Below are 21,723 nucleotides of genomic sequence, written 5' to 3'. Positions count from 1 at the left end.
CATCAGCACAATACGCAGGGCGGGGGCCTGGGAGGCTGAGTGGGTGACCATGAGGGAGGGGCCCAGAGAGGCCCCCACGGGCTGGGGCCACAGACCCTCCCAGAACTGCCTGGAGTGCTTAGCAGCCCCATGAACTCACAATTGAGTGGAGTTGGCCCTGGACGAACCCCAGGAAGGCTCTCTTCCTGCGCGTGCCCCCCCCCCCCCACACACACACACAGTGTGCACAGACACATGCCAGTCACCCTGGAGTTGGCCCACAAAGCAGTCAGCAGTGTGACAGTGGGGGCTGACCTGGGATAGCGTGCCCTCCAGCCTCTAGGGGGTGATTTTATGAGCCTGTTCCCGCCTGCATTCATGGAGCTCTCTGACCTGCCCTCTGCTCTCACTCCGGGGAGCCTGCTATGCTCAGGAACCCAGGAAGGGCCGTTTGTGCGGTTGTGGGAGGAGTGAGATGGGACCGGGTCTGCGTGGGGACAGAGGAGGTGACCCTTTCCCCTCACCCTGTCGTCACTGCTGTTGCCCTCCTCCTCTGACACATGTGACAAGTGACAGCTGACCAGCCCGCCAGCCTCTCTCCTCCCGGCCCCACCCAAATGCAACGAGTGAGGACTGGAGTTGGCCGGTGTCCCTGCACCAGACCCTGTGGATGACGTTCCTCTACCTTCCTGTGGGTGCCACTTGGCATTTTCTTAAATAATTCCAGGCGTTTCAGACTCCGTCGGTAGATGCAAGAATGGCAGAGCTATTAGCCTGGTGCGTGTTCAGCGACCTGAGAGAGACGAGGGGTCTTTCCTTGAGGGAATCGGGCAATGGCCAGTCAGTCTGTCCGGTTTCTGTGCTGCAGGGAGGCTGGGGCAGTGTGTGAGTGTATGCATGCATGTGTGTGCATGTGTGTTGGTGGCACGTTCCCTGTCACTGTGGCTGCTCCATACATAACACAGGCTTGGCCGACTGCTCCCCTTTGCGGCCCTCGGAAGGGGAAAGGCAGCGGTGGGAAACGGGCAGGAGGGAGGGCCGACTGCACAGCGAGAGGAGCAGGGGACCAGCGCCCACAGCTCCCCCACCCCAAGCAGCGTTTCTTAGCAACGGCCCTGCTACCAGGGCTATTTTGGGAACTGTAACTTTTCATTGAACAAGATTATGAGCTGGAGCTCAGAGCACAGCCCAGAGAAGTCCTGTGCCTCCGCTAGGCTGTGAAAGAGGAATTCTGGGGCAGAGTGTTGGTGTGGAGACTGCTGAGTCGGGCTAAAGGCTGGAGACCTTTCCACGCTTCTTGTTTTTGTTTGTGATGATGGAGAGGTCACTGTTGTTAACGACAGTCGAGGCAACAAAGGGCCCGCGCCTTCTAAGGTTCGGTGTTGCCACCCGGAAACAGCGGCGGCAGCCTCACCTAACACACTGCTGTTCACCTGAGACGGTCCTCGCAGAGCACACATCTGGCAGCAGCCACACCCGCGTCAGTGTGGCTGTCCTCTCCATTCTCTGTCACGAGGGCCAAGTAAGCTGGTGGCCGAGGTTGTCACAACAGTGTGTCCAGTGTGAGGAAACCAGTCAGGAGAAAGGCTCTGAACCTGTCGTTTTGAGTTTTGTGGCGTCTAGTTTTGGCCACTGGGGGAGTTCTCTTGGCTTGCATCTCGGTCTTTTCCGAGGTCAGGGGTCGGTTGGCCAACTGTATCTCTGGGTCATATCTGGCCCGGGGCCTATTTTTATAAGGCCACGCTCAGAATGGTTTTTAAACTTAAAGGGTTTTTGTAAAACTAAAAAACCAAGGATGAAAATGCCGCACAGACCCTATGGCATATGCCCCGCACAGCCTGACACATCTGCCCCTGTCTAGGAACAGGTTGTGGGCCCCTGGCCGGCCACCCAGTCGGGCGGCGTGGCTGCAGAGCTGAGACCGTCCTCCCCCCAGGTCTGCAGACTCTTGGCCTGGCTGATTTTTCTGCCCTTCCCTGAGGAGACAAATGTCCAGCAGAGGGAACATGATGACAGCTCATGTCCCTCGGAGGGCCACACGCCAGCAGCCTGGCTTGAGTCCTGCGCGTAGGGAGGACACAGTCGGGGGAGCCTGTTGTTGGCACATGGGCACGTGGCCGGGGCCTCCTGGCCAGACCATCACCTTATCACCCTCTTCCTCCCCATCCAAACTGTCATCGTGAACAGCAATAGTGACAATTGTAAGCATGTGTGTAGTGTTTACTTTATGCCAGGCACATTGTGTTTATTTAATTCTTACAGCGGTGCCATGAGGCAACTAGTGAGGTTATTATCCCCATTTTATAGATGAGGTTGAGGCCCAGACATGGTTGCTGTGGGGGCCCACCCGTTTGCAGTGGGTGGGGTGCATGCTTTGTGTCCAAGCAGAGTACTCTGGGGAGTGGAAGGGACACACAATTGAAGGACACAGGGACAGCAGGGAGGAATCAGGAGTGACCTGGGCAGAGGGGCCCCTGATTCACAAATACGTCTGTCCTCCCCTCCCCCACCGTGATGGAGGCCGTGATGGCAGGAAGTTCTGCCGGGTCCGGGCTGGGCCTGTGTCCACACTGCGGCCTCCTGGCCCTGTGAACGTGTGCGGGTCACACTGCTCTCTGCCGTGCTGGCCTCAGTGAACCTGCTGTGGGGACTTACGGGGCCGCGCAGGGGGCTGTGACCTGTGTGTCAGAGGGGGGCATTTTTATCAGCTGCTGAGTCTCCTAGCCTGGACCTGCCCCTGTGACTGTGGCCAGACCAGTTATTAGCTCCCGAGCGCTGGGCTCCTCCTCAGTAAGAGTGACCCTGGGGTGACATCAGTCGAGGGACAGACCCTCAAAGGCTCCAGCAGCTGAGCCCCAAGTAAGGGGAGCCGAGGTGCTTCTGTCAGCCCTGCTAGGAGCCACGTGTCATCCTTCTGAGGTGGCCGCCTGTCCACACGCCAGTCCTTGGTGGTGCCCCATTTCTGGGCTCGTGAGCCACCGGGGGCAAGCGTCGTGTCTTATTATTCCCTGCCTTCCCGGGGTTGCGTGGCTCCAGACGCACAAAGGGTGATTGAGAAATGTCAGCATAATGGGGACCCAGGGTAGGGTGGTGGGTGCAGAGGCGAATCAGTCATCTGCAGCCACGATAATGCCATGTAACAAACAACCCCAGCACCTGGGGGGGGGGGCGTGTCTTGTCACCTGCCTGGGTTGACCTTGGCTCTGCCCCACAAGCCTCTCGCCCCCAGCTGGCTGGCCGGGTGTGTCCTCAGGGCGCAGGTTAGGGGGACACAAGAGGAGCAGGCAGGAGTGTGCAAACCCTGGAAGCTGCTGCCACATCAATACTGCTGACATCCTACTGACCAAAGCAAGCCACAGGGCAGTGTGCAGGCTTAGGATGTGGGTGCGGGGGTGGTGGGGGCGCTGTGCCGTCTCCCACAGGTGGGTGAGAGGGCACAGGCAGGCAGTGGTACGCAGCGCAGGGGCCGAAGGACGTCGTGATGCTTGGGGCTACCTTAGGAAGGCGGTGTGGACAGGGACGCCCGGAGGCACCGGGGAGGCGGCTGGTACTGCACCTGGGCCTGGGAAGGCACATGGCAGGAGTGAAAGCGCATGGGGAGGGAGGGCGGGCAGGCTAGGCTGACAGCAGAATTTCTTTGCAGACGCTGAAAACAAAGCGTGCGGCCCTGACGGACGGCCCCGAGCTGCACAGAGTGAACCGTCCACTCCCAAGCAGGAGATACTGATTCTGGAAGATGCCCAGCCTGGAAGCCCTTTGGCCACCGGGACAGACCAGGCTTCTCCGGATGAGCCGCTGTCCTCAGACACCCACTCAGACGATGCAGGTATTGGCCGGAGATGGGGCAGGTTTGAGCTGCTCCCAGGATGGCCATCAGCCTGGGTGGCAACTGGGGTCCCGGCCAGGCCCTGGGCAGCAGCTCTGGCAGGAGACCATCCTCGGGGGCACGCCACGCCCCGGCCACGAGCTGTGCCGCTCTCCACCATGTGGAGTGGTTTCAGTGTCTGCCGGAGCATTTTTCTCCCGTGTGCTCCCACGTCTGGCACAGCCAGTAAATGAAGATGCTTAAAGAGGCTCAGAGGTGGCCCCCCATACACCTTCCTCCCCGCATACCTTTGCTTGTTCACTAGGAACTTCCGAGCAGACAATTCTCCCTCAAGGAACCGGTGTGCAGTGGGCAGGTCTAAGCTGACCCATGACCATCGGGCAGATGGATGTAGAGGGACCTTGCCAGTGGCCTAGGTCCCATAGCAGCGGCTGCCTCCTCTGCAGGGCGTGGCCTCTTGCCCTGAGATGGTGCTTTAGTGTCTGACGCATGGCGCCCTGGCGTGGTGGGTGCTGGTGAAGGCACAGCTGCCGTGCTCCTCCCGGGTGAGGGCGCTTCTCGCCGCTTCTCTGCCAGGCGTGATTGGTGCGCTGCTCCAAGCCTCCTTGGTCCTCGCTGTTAAATGGGACAAACAATGGGGACTGTGTTTTTGGAGGGTGGGAGGAGCTTAGCACCGTGTCTGCCCCGTTAATTATTGTTGGTGGGGCTGTGATGTGGGGGTCGTCGGTGGTGGTTGTAGCTTTGATGGAATAGACCAGGACAGTGCCAGCTGTGAGAAAGTGGAGGAGAAAGGGAAGGGTGGAGAGAAAGGAAAGCATGAACCCAGCTAAAACTGTGGGTGCATGGAGACACCCCCACCTTGCTCTCTGACCTGTTAGCAGCATTTTTAGGGAAATCTTCCAGGAGACCTCTCTATGGAGCTGGAAGCCCGTTCCCAAGTACAATGGCAGCCAGGAGTTTGCCAGGCCCGGTGCGGGGGCTGGAACTCAAACTGTCTCCACAAGTGTGGGAGGTTGGAAAGCCCGGCCCTGAGGACAGGCCCGCTGGGGCTTCTGTGGCCGGCCGGGCCGCTGCTTCACAGGCAGCGGGCATCTGTCCTCACTGCCTCCTCTGCCAAACAAGTCTCACCTGTGTGTCTTGCCGTGGTCCCTGTCACAGTGTCCCCCAGCATTTATAGGTACCTGCCAAGAGGGGGTGGCTGTGCCTCTCCAGTTTCCCTCCAACTTGGGGACACAGGAGGTTGGGGTCTGAAAAGTCGTGGTCCTTGGGATGGTCCTGGTCTCTCAAGCGGCCCTCTGGGCAGGCCCGTGTCCCAGTGTCCCCCAGGCATGTCACTTCAGTCAGGGGGGAGGTTGGCGTGACTCTCATGGCTGGTGAAGCGTTGTCTTCCACCTGTGTCCTTGCAGCTGAGTGCTGCCCTTGGCCACGGAGCCTGCTGCTCTGCTGGGGAGCTGCCTGGCCTCCCACTGGCACCTGGCGCCTCTCCCTGGCAGGTTCTTGCTGCTTGCTCAGCCTTGAGCAATGTGCCTGCTCTCAACACCCATCTAACATCAGGCGAGCTCTCAATCCAGATGGTTTGGGGACGGGTTTGAGAGCAGGCCTGGTTTGTTGAGAGCACACACTTGTATGAAGGACCTTCTTGTGGGTGGGATGTGCTGTTGAGTCTGAGGGTCCCGGCGCTTAAATGGTCTGGGTCTCATCCTCCCAGAGTGATGGGGACTGTGGGCTTCAGTGACTTCTGTTCCCAGATCTGAGCCCACACTGGGGTTTGCACGTGACAGAAGAGCCTCTGCTGAGCATTCAGTGGGTGAGCAGCGACCTCTACTGATCAGGACAGGTCGAGGACAGCCCCTGGGGAGGGATCCCACTTGCAGGGAACATGCAAAGCTCACGCTGTCTTGGTTTCTTTTTCTTTTTTTTTAAATTCGATTACAACATTTGGGACTTGAACGGATGTTAAAGTTTCAGTGACAAGATTCCAAACTATAATGGTAGCTACACACACTCACGTGAGATGCAGAGAAAGATGTCGACTTAGAAAGGAGATGTTGCAAACCAGCACCGCAGCCCGTGGACCCCTCCAACAGGTCAGGGACGCGCAGGGGTCATTGTTTAATGAGCATAATCAGTTCTGTGAGAGAATTAGGAGGATGGTTGCTGCTGTGTTGAGTCCCAGGGCCTTCAGAGGGGGAACACACATTCCACTGTGCACTAGTGGGGTGGAGGGACCCCTGTGGGCCGTGGCCACTGACTCAACCCCAGACATGTCTTCTGCTGTCGGCACTAGCTGCATGGCTATTTAAATGAATTAAAACCAAGTAAAATTAAAGTTCAGATCCCAGTGACACCAGCCACTTGTCAGCTGTCCCCCTGGCCATATGCGGCGGGTGGCTACTTTAATGGACAAGGAGGAAACGTTCATATCGTCTCAGAAAGTTCCTTTGCAGCACGAGGGTGAGAGGTGCGCAGCAAGGGGAGCTTTTGCTGTTTGGATTGGCCAGTCCTTCCAGAGTGTTCTGTATCACCAGAGACTCTGTGACCTGCAAAGCCAGAGCCCTTTACAGAATGTGTTTGCTGACCTCTGGTTTGGAGAATGGATTTGGGGCAGAGTGGGAAGCAGATGAAGGAGCCCGGAGGCTGCCAGACACCGTTGCTGAGTTCCAGGCAGAGGCCTTGGCAGCTGACATTGGGAGGACAAGTGGGCGTTTCTGAGAAATAATTTGGAAGAAGAGCACACAGTGTCTATGCATGAATTAGACAGAAGCGGGGGAGTACAAGGTGGAGAGGGCCAGAGAGGGACCGACTGTTGTGTCCAGTCTGGCTGGAGAGCGGGAGGCGGGGGGGGGGGGCGTGCAGCAAGCCTGGTGAAGGTGGGGCTGTGTGTTGGTAAATGCCATGTCCACAGCTCCTGGAAGAGGGCCTGCGCCCCACCTTGTTCCAGGACAGTTTTGAAATGGATGGAAAGATGGATTAGTAAAAGAGGAGGGGTTACTCATGGGAAATCAAGAGATGGCTTGGGACGTGTTTCATTTTACCTAGTTGACTTCAGATGGAAATGAAAAGTGGCCAATCATGAATGAATCTGGAGTTCTTAAGAAAGGCCAAGTATTGACAGAGAGCTGGGATTGATTCTGAAGCCAGAGAACTGGGTGGGATCTGCAGAGAGAGAGAGATGGAGAAGAGGACCACGAGCTGAGTCCTGGGTCCTGGTCCTGGTCCTGGTCCTGGTCCTGGGGCAGCCCAGGTGGGGCCTGTGAGAGGCTAAGCAGGGAGGGCCAGCATGGCAGGAGGGAACAGGGCAGAACGTGGAAAGCATGGTGTCCAGAAGCCCAGAGGAAACTGTTAGAGATACAGAAACTGAAGGACTATGCTCAGACAGATCCAAGCGCACCTGCTCGGGCAGACCCAGGGGTGGGGACCCTGACCCTGCGCTTCTCTGTCCCCCTCTTATCCCTCCCCTGGGTGACACTTCTGTGGAGTCCAGTTGAAACACTGCCTGCCTTGTCCAGACTCCTGGGTCCATGGCAGGAGACCGAGGCCCATGGCGGGAGGGAGGACCCAGGCCAGTGCTGTGAGAGGGTGTCCCAGCCGGGGCTCTCAGTGTGGGCCTTCACCAGGTGGGTGCCACAGTGCCCCCCTTCAGAAATCTAAATAGTGTCTACCTCAGGCAGTGGTTCTCAGCTGTGGGCACTTTGCCCCCTCCCCAGGGCACATTGGGCAGTATGTGGACACATTTTCGGTTGTCACAACTGGGCAGAGTTACTAGTGTCTTGTGGATAGAGGCCAGGGAAGCTGCTAAGCATCTTAGAGGGCAGCCTGACAACAAAGACTTACCTGGCCCAACATGTCCGCAGAGTAAGGCTGAGAACCCCTGACCTAGAATGAGGGAGACACATCTGTGTTCCACAATAATACTTTTGTCTCTGGCGGGATGGCCCCTAAGCATCCTAAGTCAGATAACTGTTGCAATGCTCCAACAAACAGTTTCTTCCGAGCTCATGTATGCCCCCATCCCTCACGGCGGGCAAGATCGGGTATTTTATACACAAGTTTGTACAGATGAGAACACCAGGGCTCAGAGAGGTGGAGACCAGGCCACATGTCTGGAAATGAGTCAGACACAACAGAGGCAGGCGATGGTTGTGGGAGAATGGCGTGCTGGAGGCCAGGTGAGCCATTCCTGTGCCATCTGTCTCTCCCAAAACCATGATTTGGAAACATGCTGGATGCCTAGGGGACAGAAACTGAGCCTGGATGGAGTCCCGCGAGCTCAAGCCAGCCCTACGCCTGCTGCTTCCTGCTGAGGGCCTGGGCTGGGGAGCTGTGTCCCAAGGATTAGTGTCATTGCCTTGTTTATGCGAGACAGGCAACCCAACGAATTCCTAGGACTGGTGTCCACAGGGAGAAAAAGAACATTTCCACGCTCACCTATGGATTAACAAGGAAAGCACACAACTGTGTTTCCCTAGAAGGCACAAAATGTTTATTTTAATGTTATTGTTGGTACAAAACTTAAGTAAAACCATCAGAATCGTAGACTCTTAGAAGTTATGGGTTACAGTTCATAGGACACAACACTAGTCTTGAAGTCTAGCAGTCGTTCAAACTCCTATTAGCAAATAACATGTTTGAAGGCAGTTTTATAAGTAGTGATAGTGACAGTAATAATGAAAAACAGCACTGTCCTGTGGGCATCCGTGCATGACAGGATACGTCATGTGATGTGAGGCAAGGAGCACAGCGCAGAGCTTCTCAGTTCACACTAACGTCATGATACAGAGCTGAGTCTGCCTTCAGCAGAGGGTGGGGGACGGCATGTTCTTTCTCAGATTTTGCTCAGCAGGAGTTGGGAGGACCAGCCCTTCTAAGGCAAAGAGGACATTTCCATGAGCTACACAAGAGAAAGGGCCTGGCCTGAGAGGTTTCCAACTTTCCAACAGGAACAATAAAAGAACAGAAATGGTGCCAACTAGTGGGGACACGTGGGGGATGCAGCGTTTGCTTCTAAAGTTTCGATGGATGCTCCTTAAGGGCAGGGTCCGCCCGCCTCAGTCAGCGGTGTTTTCAGCACCGCGGACAGCGCCCTGCCCAAGGTGAGGCCTCCAGCGTGACACTCCCTGGTGGATGGATGAGTCCCACACACACAGTGATTTTAGGACCAGCTCTGTCAAGCTGTCCCCTGAGGGTACAGCTTGTTTGTTCCTCCTCAGGTGGTTGTAAAAATGAAACAGCACAGGCCTGGGCACCTGGGGTGTGGTCGAAGAGGGCAGGGATTGCTGGGGTCCCAAGGAGGGAATGGGTGCTGCCTCTGTGTCGGGGAGGAAGGAAGGAAGGGGCATCAGGACGGTGGATTTGTGTTTGAGTCAGAAATCAGAGGGGAGCCCCTGTCTGATAGCCTCAGTTTCCCCTGAGAATCTGCAGGTGAGGCTGCGTGGGGAGTGGGGCGGGAGGTGAGATGCTGGGGGTATAAAAGAACCAAGAAAGGTTTGGAGCAGAGTGACGGCAGGATGGAGGCAGAGCTGGGGGCCCTGGAGGGTGGTGGTCCTGAGAGGGCCGGGACTGGGGCTTGTGTGTTGCCCTTTTTTTTCCTGCAGCTCTCGGCACAGGTGGGAACCAGTGGATCGAAGCTTCAGCCAGAGATGGGGTTTTAAGAGTTAAATGAAGAGGAACTGAGGCAGAGGACATGGGGGGGTCGTGTGGGTGAGATTGCTGCTCTGAGGGACAGTGACCTCGAGCTGGATAAAGAGCCAAGTGGGAAAGGAGAGGGTTGAGGGATTGGAAGGAAGCAGAGGGGTGGACAGGCTGGAGGGCGGTGCTCAAGGCAGCAGAGGAGCGGTTCTAGGGAGTCTGAGCCAACAGCTGAGAGGAGGGGATGGGGGCTCTGGGTGGGCTCACCCTTCCTCAAAATCTAACCTCCCTGCCCCTGCCCACCACGCATCTGGCTGGCACGTCAGGGCACAGGGCTGCTGCACATTGGACATGTAAAGTCAATAGCTGCTGAATTTGGGGGTCTGCAATGGGCCAGGCAGGCACACATCTCATTGTCACTTCTTGTTTGAGCTTCACAGCAAGACTGGAGGGACTTTTGTTACTACTCCGATGGCATGCATGGGTAAATGGAGCACAGAGAGGTTTAGTAACTTATCCAAGGTCACGGAGTAAGTGCAGGGGCCGACTGGAGTCCAGGTGGGTGTGATTCCAAAACCTGTGATCTTGACCGCCACCCCCAGACGAAGCAGGAGCTTTGGCACCATCTATGGAGTGAAAAAAGGGGTGGAATCACTCAAGCTCTTGAAATGATTCTCCTCCCTCCTCCCTTCCTCCTCCTCTCTCTGCCTCTGACGTTCTGTCGATAGTTGAACTCACCGGAAGTCAAGTGTGTATGTGGAGTGACCCTTTTATATCCTGCTCTGAGGACACAACCCCACCCAGCCACAGCCCCCTTGCTCTCCTCACTCACATCCGCCCAATCAGAGGAACCATGGTTTGTGAACACTTTGTTTTGTCTTTGAACCAGCCAAGATGCCGTCAGCATCCAGAGGTGAAGAAGCAGACACCGCCGGCAGCCTTCCGCCTACCACGGATGAGTCCTCTCAAGCCTTAGCTGGGTCCGACTCCCTGGACAGTCCTCCCAGAACCCTGGAGAGATCCGTGGGACAGCTCCCCAGCCCCCCACTGCTGCCCACCCCACCGCCCAAGGCAGGCTCCAAAGCCACGAAAAATGTCACAGGTGGGTCCGCACATATCACCCGTCCACCCACCCATCTTTCTTCCTCCCTCCCTCCCTCCGTCCCTCCCTCTTTCCTCCCTTCCTTCCTTCCTCCCTCCCTCCCTCCCTCCCTCTCTCCCTCCCTCTCTCCCTCCCTCCCTCCCTCTTTCCTTCCTTCCTTCTTTCCTCCCTTCCTCCCTTCCTTCCACCAATGCTTCAGCCAGTCCTGATTGGGCTCCCACTGTTCACCCTCTTTGCTTCTGTGACTCGGGCTTTGGACAGGTGCAGGGGGTACAACTGGAGGCGGAGGGCCTGTTCTTAGCGAGGACCTTTGGTCGTCAGACCACTCAGCTCCCCCAAGCAGACCAGCCAGCCCCCAGCATGAGGACTTTCTGTCTGTCTGGGTGATTAGGTGCCCTTCTGTTCCTGCTTCTCTCTCTTTCATCTCTCTCTCCCCTTCCTCCTTCCCTCCCTCTCTCAGCCTCTCACTGTCTCTCTGCTCATCCCTGTTTCACCAATTCGTTCTCAAGTGAACTCTGTCCAGCAAGGCAGAGCCAGGAAATCAACACCAGCCTGTAGAGTGGTGGCCAGAGAGGGGAGCGTGGCTGGGCAGAGGCCCCCACTTCTGCAGCTTTGGCTGCATTGCCTGAAAAATCCCAGAAGTTGGGGCATTTACTTTCCAAACCTGGGTATCTCTTCCCCCATCACTGCTGGAGACTGGAGACACTGCGGTCTCGGGGAAAAAGCAGGCCCTTCACGATGAGGAGATTGTTTTTGAGAGTAAGTCCTGCATGCTGCCTTGGAGGGTGTGAAGATGACCGTGGTTAGCAGAGTCCAGCGGTTCTGCCCCACCCCTGACCACCACCCAGACTCGGACTTACCCATTGTCCAGTGCGCTCCAGCCCCCGCCACTCCAAGGAGGCCCCAGGCCACACGGCCCCTTCACAAGCCATGTGTCAGCCCCTAGGGGACATGGGCCCGATTTGCAGTGGAGGAAACTGGGGCTCAGGAGGCTCCAGCAACTTGTCCCAGGTCCCCCAGCTGAGGAGACTGGAACCCAGTTCTGGGCCCAGAGCTCATACCCCCGCCCCCACTCCCCATGCTGCTCTCCCTTCTGGAATATTCTTTCCCCTCACCTCACCTGGTCAGTGCCCGTGCATTCCTGTCCCTTCTCCCAGTGGCCACACGGGCCTGGCCTTCTGGCATTTGCCACGTCGTTTCTCCACGTATAATGGGTTGGGCAGTGTCCCCTCAAAGTTCATGTCGAAGCAGAATCGTAGAACGTGACCTTCCTTGGAGAAGGGTCTTTACAGACACAGTTAGAGAAGGGTTGAGATGCCATCATCCTGGGTTACGGGGGCCCCGCGTCCAATGACGGTGTCCTTAGAAGAGACACAAAAGGACACACAGAGATAATGTGAAGAAGCAGGCAGACATGGTGGTGACATGTCTACAAGCCAAGGGACACCAAGGACGCCGGCAGCCACCAGAAGCTGGGAGAGCGGCCTGGGACGGTTTCTCCCTCTCGGCCCCTAGGACGCACCAGCCCTGCCGACACCTTGGCTTCCAGCTTCTGGCCTCTAGAGCCGAGAGGATACATGTGTGTTGTTCTGAGCCAGCCAGGTTGCGCCACGTTGTTACAGCAACTCCAGGAACCCAAACCTCCTCTGTAGAATTATTTCTCCATCTCCACTCCCTCCCCAGACAGTCCCATGGCGGCCACGTCGCTGCGTTCACCATCACAGCCCTGTGCCTGGCATGTAGCACGGGCCCATTGAGTGAGGGTGCCAGTGATCGAAGCCACAGATGGACGCTCTGACCCCCTGTCTGCTTCCTGCATCTCTCTCCATCTCTGGGACTGCGTCACAGTGTGCAGCCCTGAGGGACACGGCCACACAGACTAGAGCAAGAGTTTTGAGGCAGCCCTGGTGCTGTTTGGCATCTTGGTAGTGTCTGTGTGATAATCCCCCTTTCCATCCCCTGAAACTTGGGGCAGCTGGAGCTCCATTTGTTTGGGCGCCGTTCACTGGGCTGTATTCTGGCTGCTGTGGAATTGCTTCTGGGCCCTCAGCAACTCAGCCCAGGGGCTCGGGAAGATCGGCACGCGACCTTCATGTCACGTGACTCCTCTATGTTTTCCCATGTCCTAAATTCTGGGTCCCGGGGCCTGTGGGGCGGCTCCTCTGACCTCCACCCTCCCCGCAGGTGCAAGGAGCTCCAGAACACTCACTGGCCATCACATCAGCTCGTCTGGGGACTGGGTTAGGAGCAGAGGGGCCAGGCGGATGGCTGTGAGCTTTGGGCTTCGGCCTGGATCGCTCACAGTCTACCTTTGGGAGCGTTTATTTTCTCCACTGCCCCTCGTTCGCTTTTCCTTTTGGGGAAATGTTTGCCTCATAACGTGAATGGTAGGTGGCAGCAGAGGGGGAGAAGGGCCCCTCAGCTGGACTTTCCTGGGGCCCAAGGGGACAGTGCACAAGCTGAGTCCCCACTGGGCGCTTTCTTGTCTGAGATGCACAGTGGGCCCAGCCACGGGCTTCCTCACTTCTCCTTCCCCCAGATTTTAGGGCGTCTCCTGCCCCCAATTCCCACCTCAGGCTTGCTTTGCTGCGTCTGCGTGGTGCTCAGTGTTTTTTAAGATGGGTGCCAGCATGGTCAAGACAGTGAAGTATGTTTCAGCGTTAGATGGTAGAATGTATAGAAGTGCAGGAAAGTGCTTACCTTGAATCCACATTCCTGGCTTTTCTCGCAAAATCTTCGTATCTGGCAGCCCTGAGTCACAGCGGCCCCATTAAGACGGACCGGTGCTCCTCTTTTTGCTGTAGCTCCCTCCCCTCCTGTCAGTATGAATCGCAGGGCGCCCCTCGACTCCCCTGTGTTTCAGCTGCCTGGACCCTGTGTGAGGTAGCCCTCAGGGCAGGCTTTCGCCCCGGCCCAGCTGGGTGACGGCTCCCCGTGTGGAGGTCCCATGGTCTCTGCCAGCTGCACCTGGAGTCACGCTGCCGGATCCATCCCAGCCCCGTCACCTGCTAGAGGTGCACGGCCTGGAACTGGCTTCTGAACCTCAGTTTTCTCATCTGAGAAATGGGAGCGACACATGGTCCCCTGGGCAGGTCATGTGCTCAGCTAAGCAGCACTTGTTACATGTGTCCGTGCGTGATGGATAGTGGTCCACAGGCCCCGGGTCATCGGTGCTCGTCTGGCCATGGGCCTGCGTCCTCTCTGCCCCATGGCTCATGTCTCAGCAATGCCCTTCCTCCCTTTCCTGCACTCACGTTCTTGTGGGCCTCTCTCGCTCCGCAGGTCAGGCCGCACTCTTCCAAGGCTCTGGCGGGAAGAGCACAGACCCTCCCCTCCGAGGACAGCTTTCCACACCCACGGGGTCTCCTCATCTCACCACTGTCCACCGGCCGCTGCCCCCGAGCCGTGTCATTGAGGAGCTGCACAGGGCGCTGGCCACCAAGCACCGCCAGGACAGGTGAGGCCCTCGCCCTCCCAGGGGAGACCTGTGCGCCTGGCCAGCCTCAGGGGTGCACTGTGCAGTCACCCGGGGCTGGGCTGGGCTCAATTCTCTGCTGTCGCCACCTTGAAATTCTTCATCATTTTTTAACAAGGGGCCCTGCATTTCCGTTTTGCACTGGGCTCTGCAGCTGGTCTTGGTGGCCACATTCCGCGAGGGGCCGGGGGTAGGGAGGGGGTGGGGTGGGGTGTGTGCACCGTGGATCCCAGAGGACCCCGGTGGGGTGGGTGCTCATGAGAGAGAGACTTACGAGGGAGGACCCCTCGAGTTTTCATCAGGAGAGAGGTGCGCCTGTCCCGAAGGCTCCCTCTGGTCGTCTTGGTCTCGTGCCTCATGGAGTGTGAAGGAGAAGCTGCTTGTTGGAGGGCAAAGCAGGTGAAGGGCACACATATGGTTTGGAGGAGATGCCAGACAAAGTGCCCTTCTCAGGCCTTGGAAGTCCTGAGACATGGCTGGCTGAGCAGTTGCCGCACTCAGTTTGGGCAGGTTTTATTACATGTGTCTGCTGTTGGAAACAGCACGTTCTCAACACCATGGGTCTTGGACGTAAAGCCGTGTGTGCCGGTGGCACTTCGTGCCCTGTGTACTTGGGACCGACGCCAAGAAGCTGTGCTTACGGGGCGGCCGTCTCTGCAGTGTCCATCATGGACCCCTCACTGGGCTTTGCTGGGTTTCCAGGTGAAGGGGACAGCGTATAATCCCGGTTACCGTTTTGGTTCAGTTTTCAAGGGAGGGACAGTAAAGGGTCCCCGAAGAAGCGTGTAGATATCCGCCTGTCGAGAACGTCCAGTGTGGAGCGGGGCCGGGAGCGGGAAGAGGCCTGGAGCTTCGATGGGGCCTCGGAAAGCAAACGGAGCGCGGCCAGCGAGTCGGAGGAGAACAAGGAAAACTTGCTCGTGAGCTCCGAACTCCAGGACGACCTGCTTCTGTACCAGGACGAGGACGCCCTGAACGCCTCCATCATCTCCGGTGAGCCTGGGGCTGGGGGCTGGCTGCCGAGCGGGCGCTCCCAGGAGGTCCTGCCTCTGGGCGGGGGCTGGAGTCTGTGTGTTTGGGGGTGGCACTCCCGCCACCAGCATGGAGGCAGGACGGCAGGGGCTGCACCCGGGAGCGCTGGAGGGAGTCTCACCTCCAGAGACGGGCAGGGGTGCATGCAGACGGGCTTGGGGCGCCAAGTAGGAAGCACTGGTTGACCTGGCTTCATTTTGAAAATTGCACGTTCACTTTCCTGTGTGTGAAACAACATAAATGTGGCTCCGCAAATGGCTTTGAGAGGACGCTGCCTGGGGTGACATGGCAGAAAGGAGAACAGGTGGTCCTCTGGTGTCTGGTGTTCGCAACGTGTGGCCCAGAATGCCAGCAGGAAAGCGAGAGCGGGTGGGAGGGGAGGTTTCCGGTGGCCACCTCGGAAGTGGCACAAATGCTCGTTCGGGGCCACATGTCACAGGGCCCTTGGAAGCCCAGCTCCGTATCTGTCCTCACAACATCTTCTCAGGGTCACAGTCTGTCCTACCCTTGAGGACTTGGGGGCTCAGGGAGCCAGAGCATTGTAGACAGCCCCTTGACCAAGGGAAAGGGGTGCAGGCCACGAGCAGGGAAAGCAGGGGTTCACTGTGCACCCACACAGGCTGTGCTGAGCTGCGCTGTCACTCACGGAGGGTCCCGGGTGGACGCTGTAGGCCTTTCAGGGAGGGCTCCTATCACTGAATGAGGGGTTATTGTTCTTCCTGGAGGCATCTCCTGGTGACGTTCACTGCCCTGGGCAGAGCGTGGGCCCTCTGCAGCGGGGCCAGTCCGCCTGCCTCCGACGGGACCTGCCATAGGACAGAGCTGGCTCCCTGCCCCTGTGGCCCCGGGTAGGTCCCCACGTCTCACCTCTGTTGCCTCCCTGATCAGATCAAACACACTCGTCCTCAGCATTTAGGACAACACAGTAAATGCCTTTCGTCACGTGGGCACTGGTAATTTCACACTCATTTTTGTCATCATCTGCCTGTCATCTGTCTGCCCACTGATGTGTCAATTATCTGATTACTTTACCTAATTTATGTGTTTGACGGTTGTCCGCACGAGGGACAGTGCCAGCATGTTTGTGCCCCTCATCCACACAGAGCCTGGCTCAAAGTTGCCGTCACAAAGCAGCTGCTGCATGAATGGCTTTCAATGCTGCCTGCAGCGCCCATGGGTCCCCATTCATTCTTCTAGCCCAGGACCCCGAGCTGCAGGTGTCTCTCCTCTCTGCTGACTTGGCACCTCCACCTGAGGGCTCCTGGGGGTGGCTGAGCAGATGTCTCCAAGTCTTGACCACAGCTCCAATCCCAGACTGTGCCCCAACCCTCTAAACGGTGCCTCTGACCTTCCTGTGGTTACTTTAATGCCCTCTTGACTTTGCACCTGGCGTGCAGGTGGCCATAAGGGGGATTAAAGGACGCCATGCCTGTGAAGTATGAATAATGGCAGTGCAGGGAGCCCTCGTCCTGGTCTGGCTGTCACGTGGAAGAGGACCCGTTTCTGCCTTCCTCTGTGGTTTCTTCCAGGGTGTGGGTCAAAGCTCAGTCTCTTGTTACTTGACTCTTAAAACCTGGTGCCCTTAACTGACCATGGAGTTTGGTCACACTGTGGTGTGACAAGAGTGCAGGAAGGATAGAACTCAGTAGAAACTCAGCAGTCAATAACATGCCCAGCTCAACCCCATGCTGTGCTTGGGGACGCCGTGCACTTACTGTATTTGCAAACCCCAAGCAAAGCCTCCCCTCCGCCTGGGGCCTTTTGTGGGCACCAGTGTTTGGGGCTGAAGGTCGAAGCCTCACACTCAACGCTAAGAACACCCAGTTGCACACAGGTCTGCCTGGAGAGTCCTGCCATCTGCAAATTGAGACTCTGGGTGCTAGTCCTGCATCCAGTCTGGGGTCCCTGAACCCCTGCAATCGAGTCCAGAAAGCAGGGTCTTTGCTTTTCTCACATGCTCAGATGTGTCCATAACTCCCACACCATTATGAATCTTGGAGACAAAAATGCTTGGAGGAAAAAATTCAATATTGGTTATACAAGGAGTCTATAAATAAAATGTTGCTTTGGGAGGAGAAGTCACAGTAGGAAAGACCCATAAGAGTGTTTCGTTTGGCCCAGCAGGACACGGGAATGGATCAGATGATACTGGCTTCTCTCGAGTTCAAACCCTGCTTCCTCTGTTACGGCTGGTTCGTTATTTGTGAATCTCTGTGGTGCTGAAGCAGAAAAGTGCCAGGCAGTAGATTCATCCATTATTAATCATAAGTGCTGCAGTGCTGCTTATTTATTTATTTATCTGCCTAATGGTAAATAAATAAAATGTCAGGTGCGAAGTCAAGAGGGCATTAAAGTAACCACAGGAAGGTGCTTGACGGAGCCTCTGCAGGCCTGGTCTTGTCCCACATGACCACTTCGAGGAAACTTTATCAAACGTCTTGTCACCTGGAATTCTCTACTAGTCGGCAGCACACGTATCCACGTTAGAATTTAATTTCTGGGGCTGCTGGCGGCCCCATCCAAGCAGGCCTGCCTTGCGCACCAGCTGGAAGGGCGTCCTGCTCGCCCCAGTTGTGGCGAAAACATATTTGAGTTAGTCTAACAGTTGGATTTCCACGTGGTGCAAATATGACATCGTGATTGATGCAGAGAGTTGCGTTACAGGCCGCGTGCTTAGGCCTCGCGCTGGACGCCCCCTCTGGCAGTGTGTAAACGACTCCCACCATACGCTTGCACACGCACATGCCCGCACACACGCACCTTTATGTGCACGTAGGCGCCAGGTAAAAACAGGAAGTGGGGACATTCTCAAATCCATCAAGAGCAATTTTTTAAGATTTTGTTTTTCAGAGCAGTTTTAGGTTCACAGCAAAATGAAGAGAAAGGTGCAGAGATTTCCCATATTCCCTGTGCCCCCCAATACCTGTATAGTTCCCCACCCCCATTATCAACGTCCCCACTAGATGGGACGTTTGTTAAAATAGATGAACCTGTGTTTACACGTCATCATCATCCAGTCTGTGACTGACATTAAGATCACTGTTGGTGGTGTACTTCCTACGAGTTTGGGCAAAGGTATAATGTCATGTACCCACCATTACAGTGTCACACACAGTAGTTCACTGCCCTGAAAGTGCCCTGTGCTCCCCTGTCCATCCCTCCCCCCCCCCCCCGAACCCACTGGTCTTCTCTGTCTCCTTGGTTTTGTCTTTTCCAGAAGGTCGTGTAGTTGGAATCACACGGGTGCAGCCTTTTCAGATTGGCTTCTCTCGCTTAGTCATGTGCATTTAAGGTTCCTCCGTGTCTTTTCATGGCCCAACAGCTCAACAGCTCATTTCTTGTTAGTGTTGAGTAATATTCCACTGTCTGGATGGACAGTTTGTTTATCCATCACCCACTGGAGGACATCCTGGTGGCTTCCAACTTCTGGCGATTGTGCATAAAGCTGCTGTAAACGTCCGTGTGCAGGTTTCGTGTGGACAAGCTTCCAGCTCCTTTGGATAAATACCAAGGAGCGTGATTGCTGGATCCTAGGAGTATGTTTAGCTCTGTAAGAAGCTGCCAAACTGTCCTCCAAAGTGGCTGCACCGTTTGCTTTCCCCACAGTGACTGAGGGTTCCCGTGGCTCCACGTCCCCGCCGGCGTGTGGTGTCAGTGCTCTGGGTTGTGGCCGTCCTGACGGGTGCAGGGCTGTCTCGTTTCTTTAATTTGCGTTTCCCTTACGGCGAGATGGGGAGCATCTTCTGTACTTATTTGCCATCTGTGTATCTTCTTGGGTGAAGGGTTTGTTTAGGTCTTTGGCCCATTTTTTAATAGGGTTGTTTGTTTCTTTAATGCTGAGTTTAAAATGTTTCTATACATTGTGGATGATAGTCTTTTATCAGATGTTCCTTTTGCAAATATGTTCTCCCAGCCTATGGTTTGTTTTCTCATTCTCTTTCCATCATCTTTTGCACAACAGAAGTTTTCAGTTTTAATGAAGTTCAGCTTATCAATTATCTTTCGTGGATCATGCTTTTGGCGATGTCTCACCATACTTAAGGTCATCAAGATTTTTTTCCTATGTTATATCCTAGGAGTTAGTTTCTAATTTTACATTACGTCTGTGATCCATTTTGTGAAAGGTATAAGGTCTGTGTCCAGATTCTTTTTTGTTTTGCATGTGGATGCCCAGTTCTAGCTAATTTGCTAATTAAAATTTAATTTAGATTTTTAATTAAACATTAAATTTAAATTGATTTTAAATGAAAATTTTAATTTAAATATTTACTTAAAATTTGTTTAGCAGTTTAAATAATTGTTGCCAATATTTTGTTGAGGATTTTTACATCTCTGCTCATTTGAGAGGTCTGTAGTTTTCTTATCATGTCTTTGCCTGGTTTTGACGTCAGGGTCATGCTGGCCTCATCGATAGGGTTAGCATTCCTTCTTCTGCAAGAGATTATACAGAATTGGTATAATTTCTTCCTTTAAAGTTTGGTAGAATTCACTAGTGAACCTATCGGGCCTGTTGCTTTCTGTTTGGAAGGTTATTCATTATGGATTCAATTTCTTTAATAGATATAGGCCCGTTCAGATCATCTATTCTTGTGCGATTTTTGGCAGGTTGTGTCTTTCAAGGAATTGATCCATTTCATCTCAGTTATCAAATTTGTGGGCATAGAGTTGTGCATGTTTTCCTTTATTCTTTCAGTGTCCATGGGATTGATAATGTTGTCCCCTCTTTTATTTTTGATATTGGTAATTTGTATCCTCTGTTTTTCTTAGCCTGGCTAGTGGCAAATCAATTTTATTGATTTTTTCAAAGAGCCACATGTGGTTCCCTTGATTTTCTCTGTTGATTTCCTGATTTGACTATCACTGCATTTCTTCTCTGATTCTTATTCTTTTCTTCTACCAACTTTGGATTGGATTTGCCCTTTTTCTATTTTTCTAAATTGATAATTTAGATGATTGATTTTAGATCTTTCTTCTTTTCTAATAAATGCATCAATGCTATGAATTTTCCTCTAAGCTCTGCTTTCACTGCATCCCACAAATTTTGATAAGTTGTGTTTTCACTTTCATTTAATTCAAAATAGTTTTAAATTTCTCTTAAGATTTCTTCTTTGACCCAAATATTATTTAGAAGTGTGTCTTTTAATTTCCATGTACATTGGGATTTCCCACACAAAGAATATGATTTTTATTCTTTTAAATTTGTTAACGTGTGTGTTATGGCCCAGAATGTGGTCTGTCTGAGTAGGTGTTCCAGGTGAGCTTGGGTAGAATGTATATTCTGCTGCTGTTGGATGGAGTAGTCTACAAATATCACTTATATCTAATGTATTGATTGTGGTTTGAATTCATCTGTGTCCTTACCAATTTTCTGCCTTCTGGGTCTGTCCTTTTCTGGTAGAGGGGTGTGGAAGTCTCCAGCTATGTTAGTAGATTGATTCATCCATTTCTCCTTGCAGTTCTATCTATTTTTGTTTCACATAGTTTGACACTCTGCTGTTAGGTACATACTTGTTAAGAATTATGTCTTCTTGGGGAATTGACCCCGTTATCATTATGCAATGCCCTTATTTACCCTTGATAAGTTTCCTCACTTTGGAGTTTGCTGTGTGAAACTAATATAGCTATTCCTGCTTTCTTTTGATTAGTGTTATTAGCATGGTATATTTTTCTCCATCCCTTCACTTTTAATCTATATGTGTCTTTATGTAGATAACATATTGTTGGGTCTTCTTTTTGATCCACTCTGAGAATCTCTGCCTTTTAATTGGTATATTGAGACCATTGATGGTCAAAGTGATTATTGACATAGTTGGATCAACACTTACCATATTAGTTACTGCTGTTCATTTATTGTCCTCCTCCTTCCACTCTTTTTCTACCTTTTGTGGGTTTTGTTTTTTAAACTTGTATTTATTATCTAAGTGTGTTTTTCCAGGATCCATTAGCTCCAAGTCAAGTAGTTGTTTCAATCTAGTTGTGGAGGGTGCAGCTCACAGTGGCCCATGTGGGGATCGAACCGGCAACCTTGTTGTTAAGAGCACCGCGCTCTGACTAACTGAGCTAACCGGCTGCCCCTATCTTTTGTGGTTTTAACTGAGCATTTTATATAATTCGATTTTCTTTCCTGTCTTAACATATCAATTATACTTTTTTTAGTGACTGCCCTAGAGTTTATATGTTTACATCCAGGTCCACTTTTAAATAACACTATACCACTTCAAAGGTAGTGTGAGGGCCTTATAATAACAAAATAATCCTACTTCCCTCCTCTCCTGTCCTCATCATGGGATGCAGTTATTGCCTGTGCGTGAAGTTGGGGCTCTGGGGTTGAAATTACCTGGAAACCCGGTCATTTCCCCTGTGGACACTAGGTGGCGCTGTGGACAGTCACTGGGATGCAAGATGCTCTGAAGAGCCTGGCCTCTGGGATAACCTGGTGGGCTGTTCCTGGAGGAGCCTGTCAGGGTTTGGGTGGCTGTCGCTGAGCACTGGCAGCAGAGCTGTGGGACCTCAGGCGCCATGATAATCCACCACAACAAAGCTCCTTTCTCTTTTGAGCCACCACTGCACACCAGGTACCTTACTAGGCACTTCGCATGCTTTCTATCACCTAATCCCCGAGACAGCCAGCGGAGGCAGGTACTGTTACTGTCCTTTTGCTACAGTTGAGGAAATCAGGGC

General features: G+C 53.9%; 1 protein-coding gene across 2 annotated transcripts in view; it reads left to right on the top strand.

Annotated features, from left to right (window-relative positions):
* PHACTR3 (phosphatase and actin regulator 3) overlaps positions 1–21,723 on the top strand; it is a 158,470-nt gene that overhangs the window by 103,378 nt on the left and 33,369 nt on the right. For both annotated transcript variants that reach the window (XM_074318348.2, XM_074318349.2), the window contains exons 4-7: positions 3,623–3,805; positions 10,323–10,535; positions 13,818–13,992; positions 14,756–15,003. In XM_074318348.2, the coding sequence (XP_074174449.1) occupies positions 3,623–3,805; positions 10,323–10,535; positions 13,818–13,992; positions 14,756–15,003 (819 nt within the window). The remainder of the gene's footprint in view (positions 1–3,622; positions 3,806–10,322; positions 10,536–13,817; positions 13,993–14,755; positions 15,004–21,723) is intronic.

The sequence above is a fragment of the Rhinolophus sinicus genome, chromosome 13, assembly GCF_057876585.1.
Source record: "Rhinolophus sinicus isolate RSI-liver-muscle chromosome 13, RSI-T2T, whole genome shotgun sequence".
In the NCBI taxonomy this organism is placed as follows: Eukaryota; Metazoa; Chordata; class Mammalia; order Chiroptera; family Rhinolophidae; genus Rhinolophus; species Rhinolophus sinicus.
The sequence above is the reverse complement of the archived record's forward strand: the minus strand, read 5'-3'. Positions and strand labels throughout refer to the sequence as shown.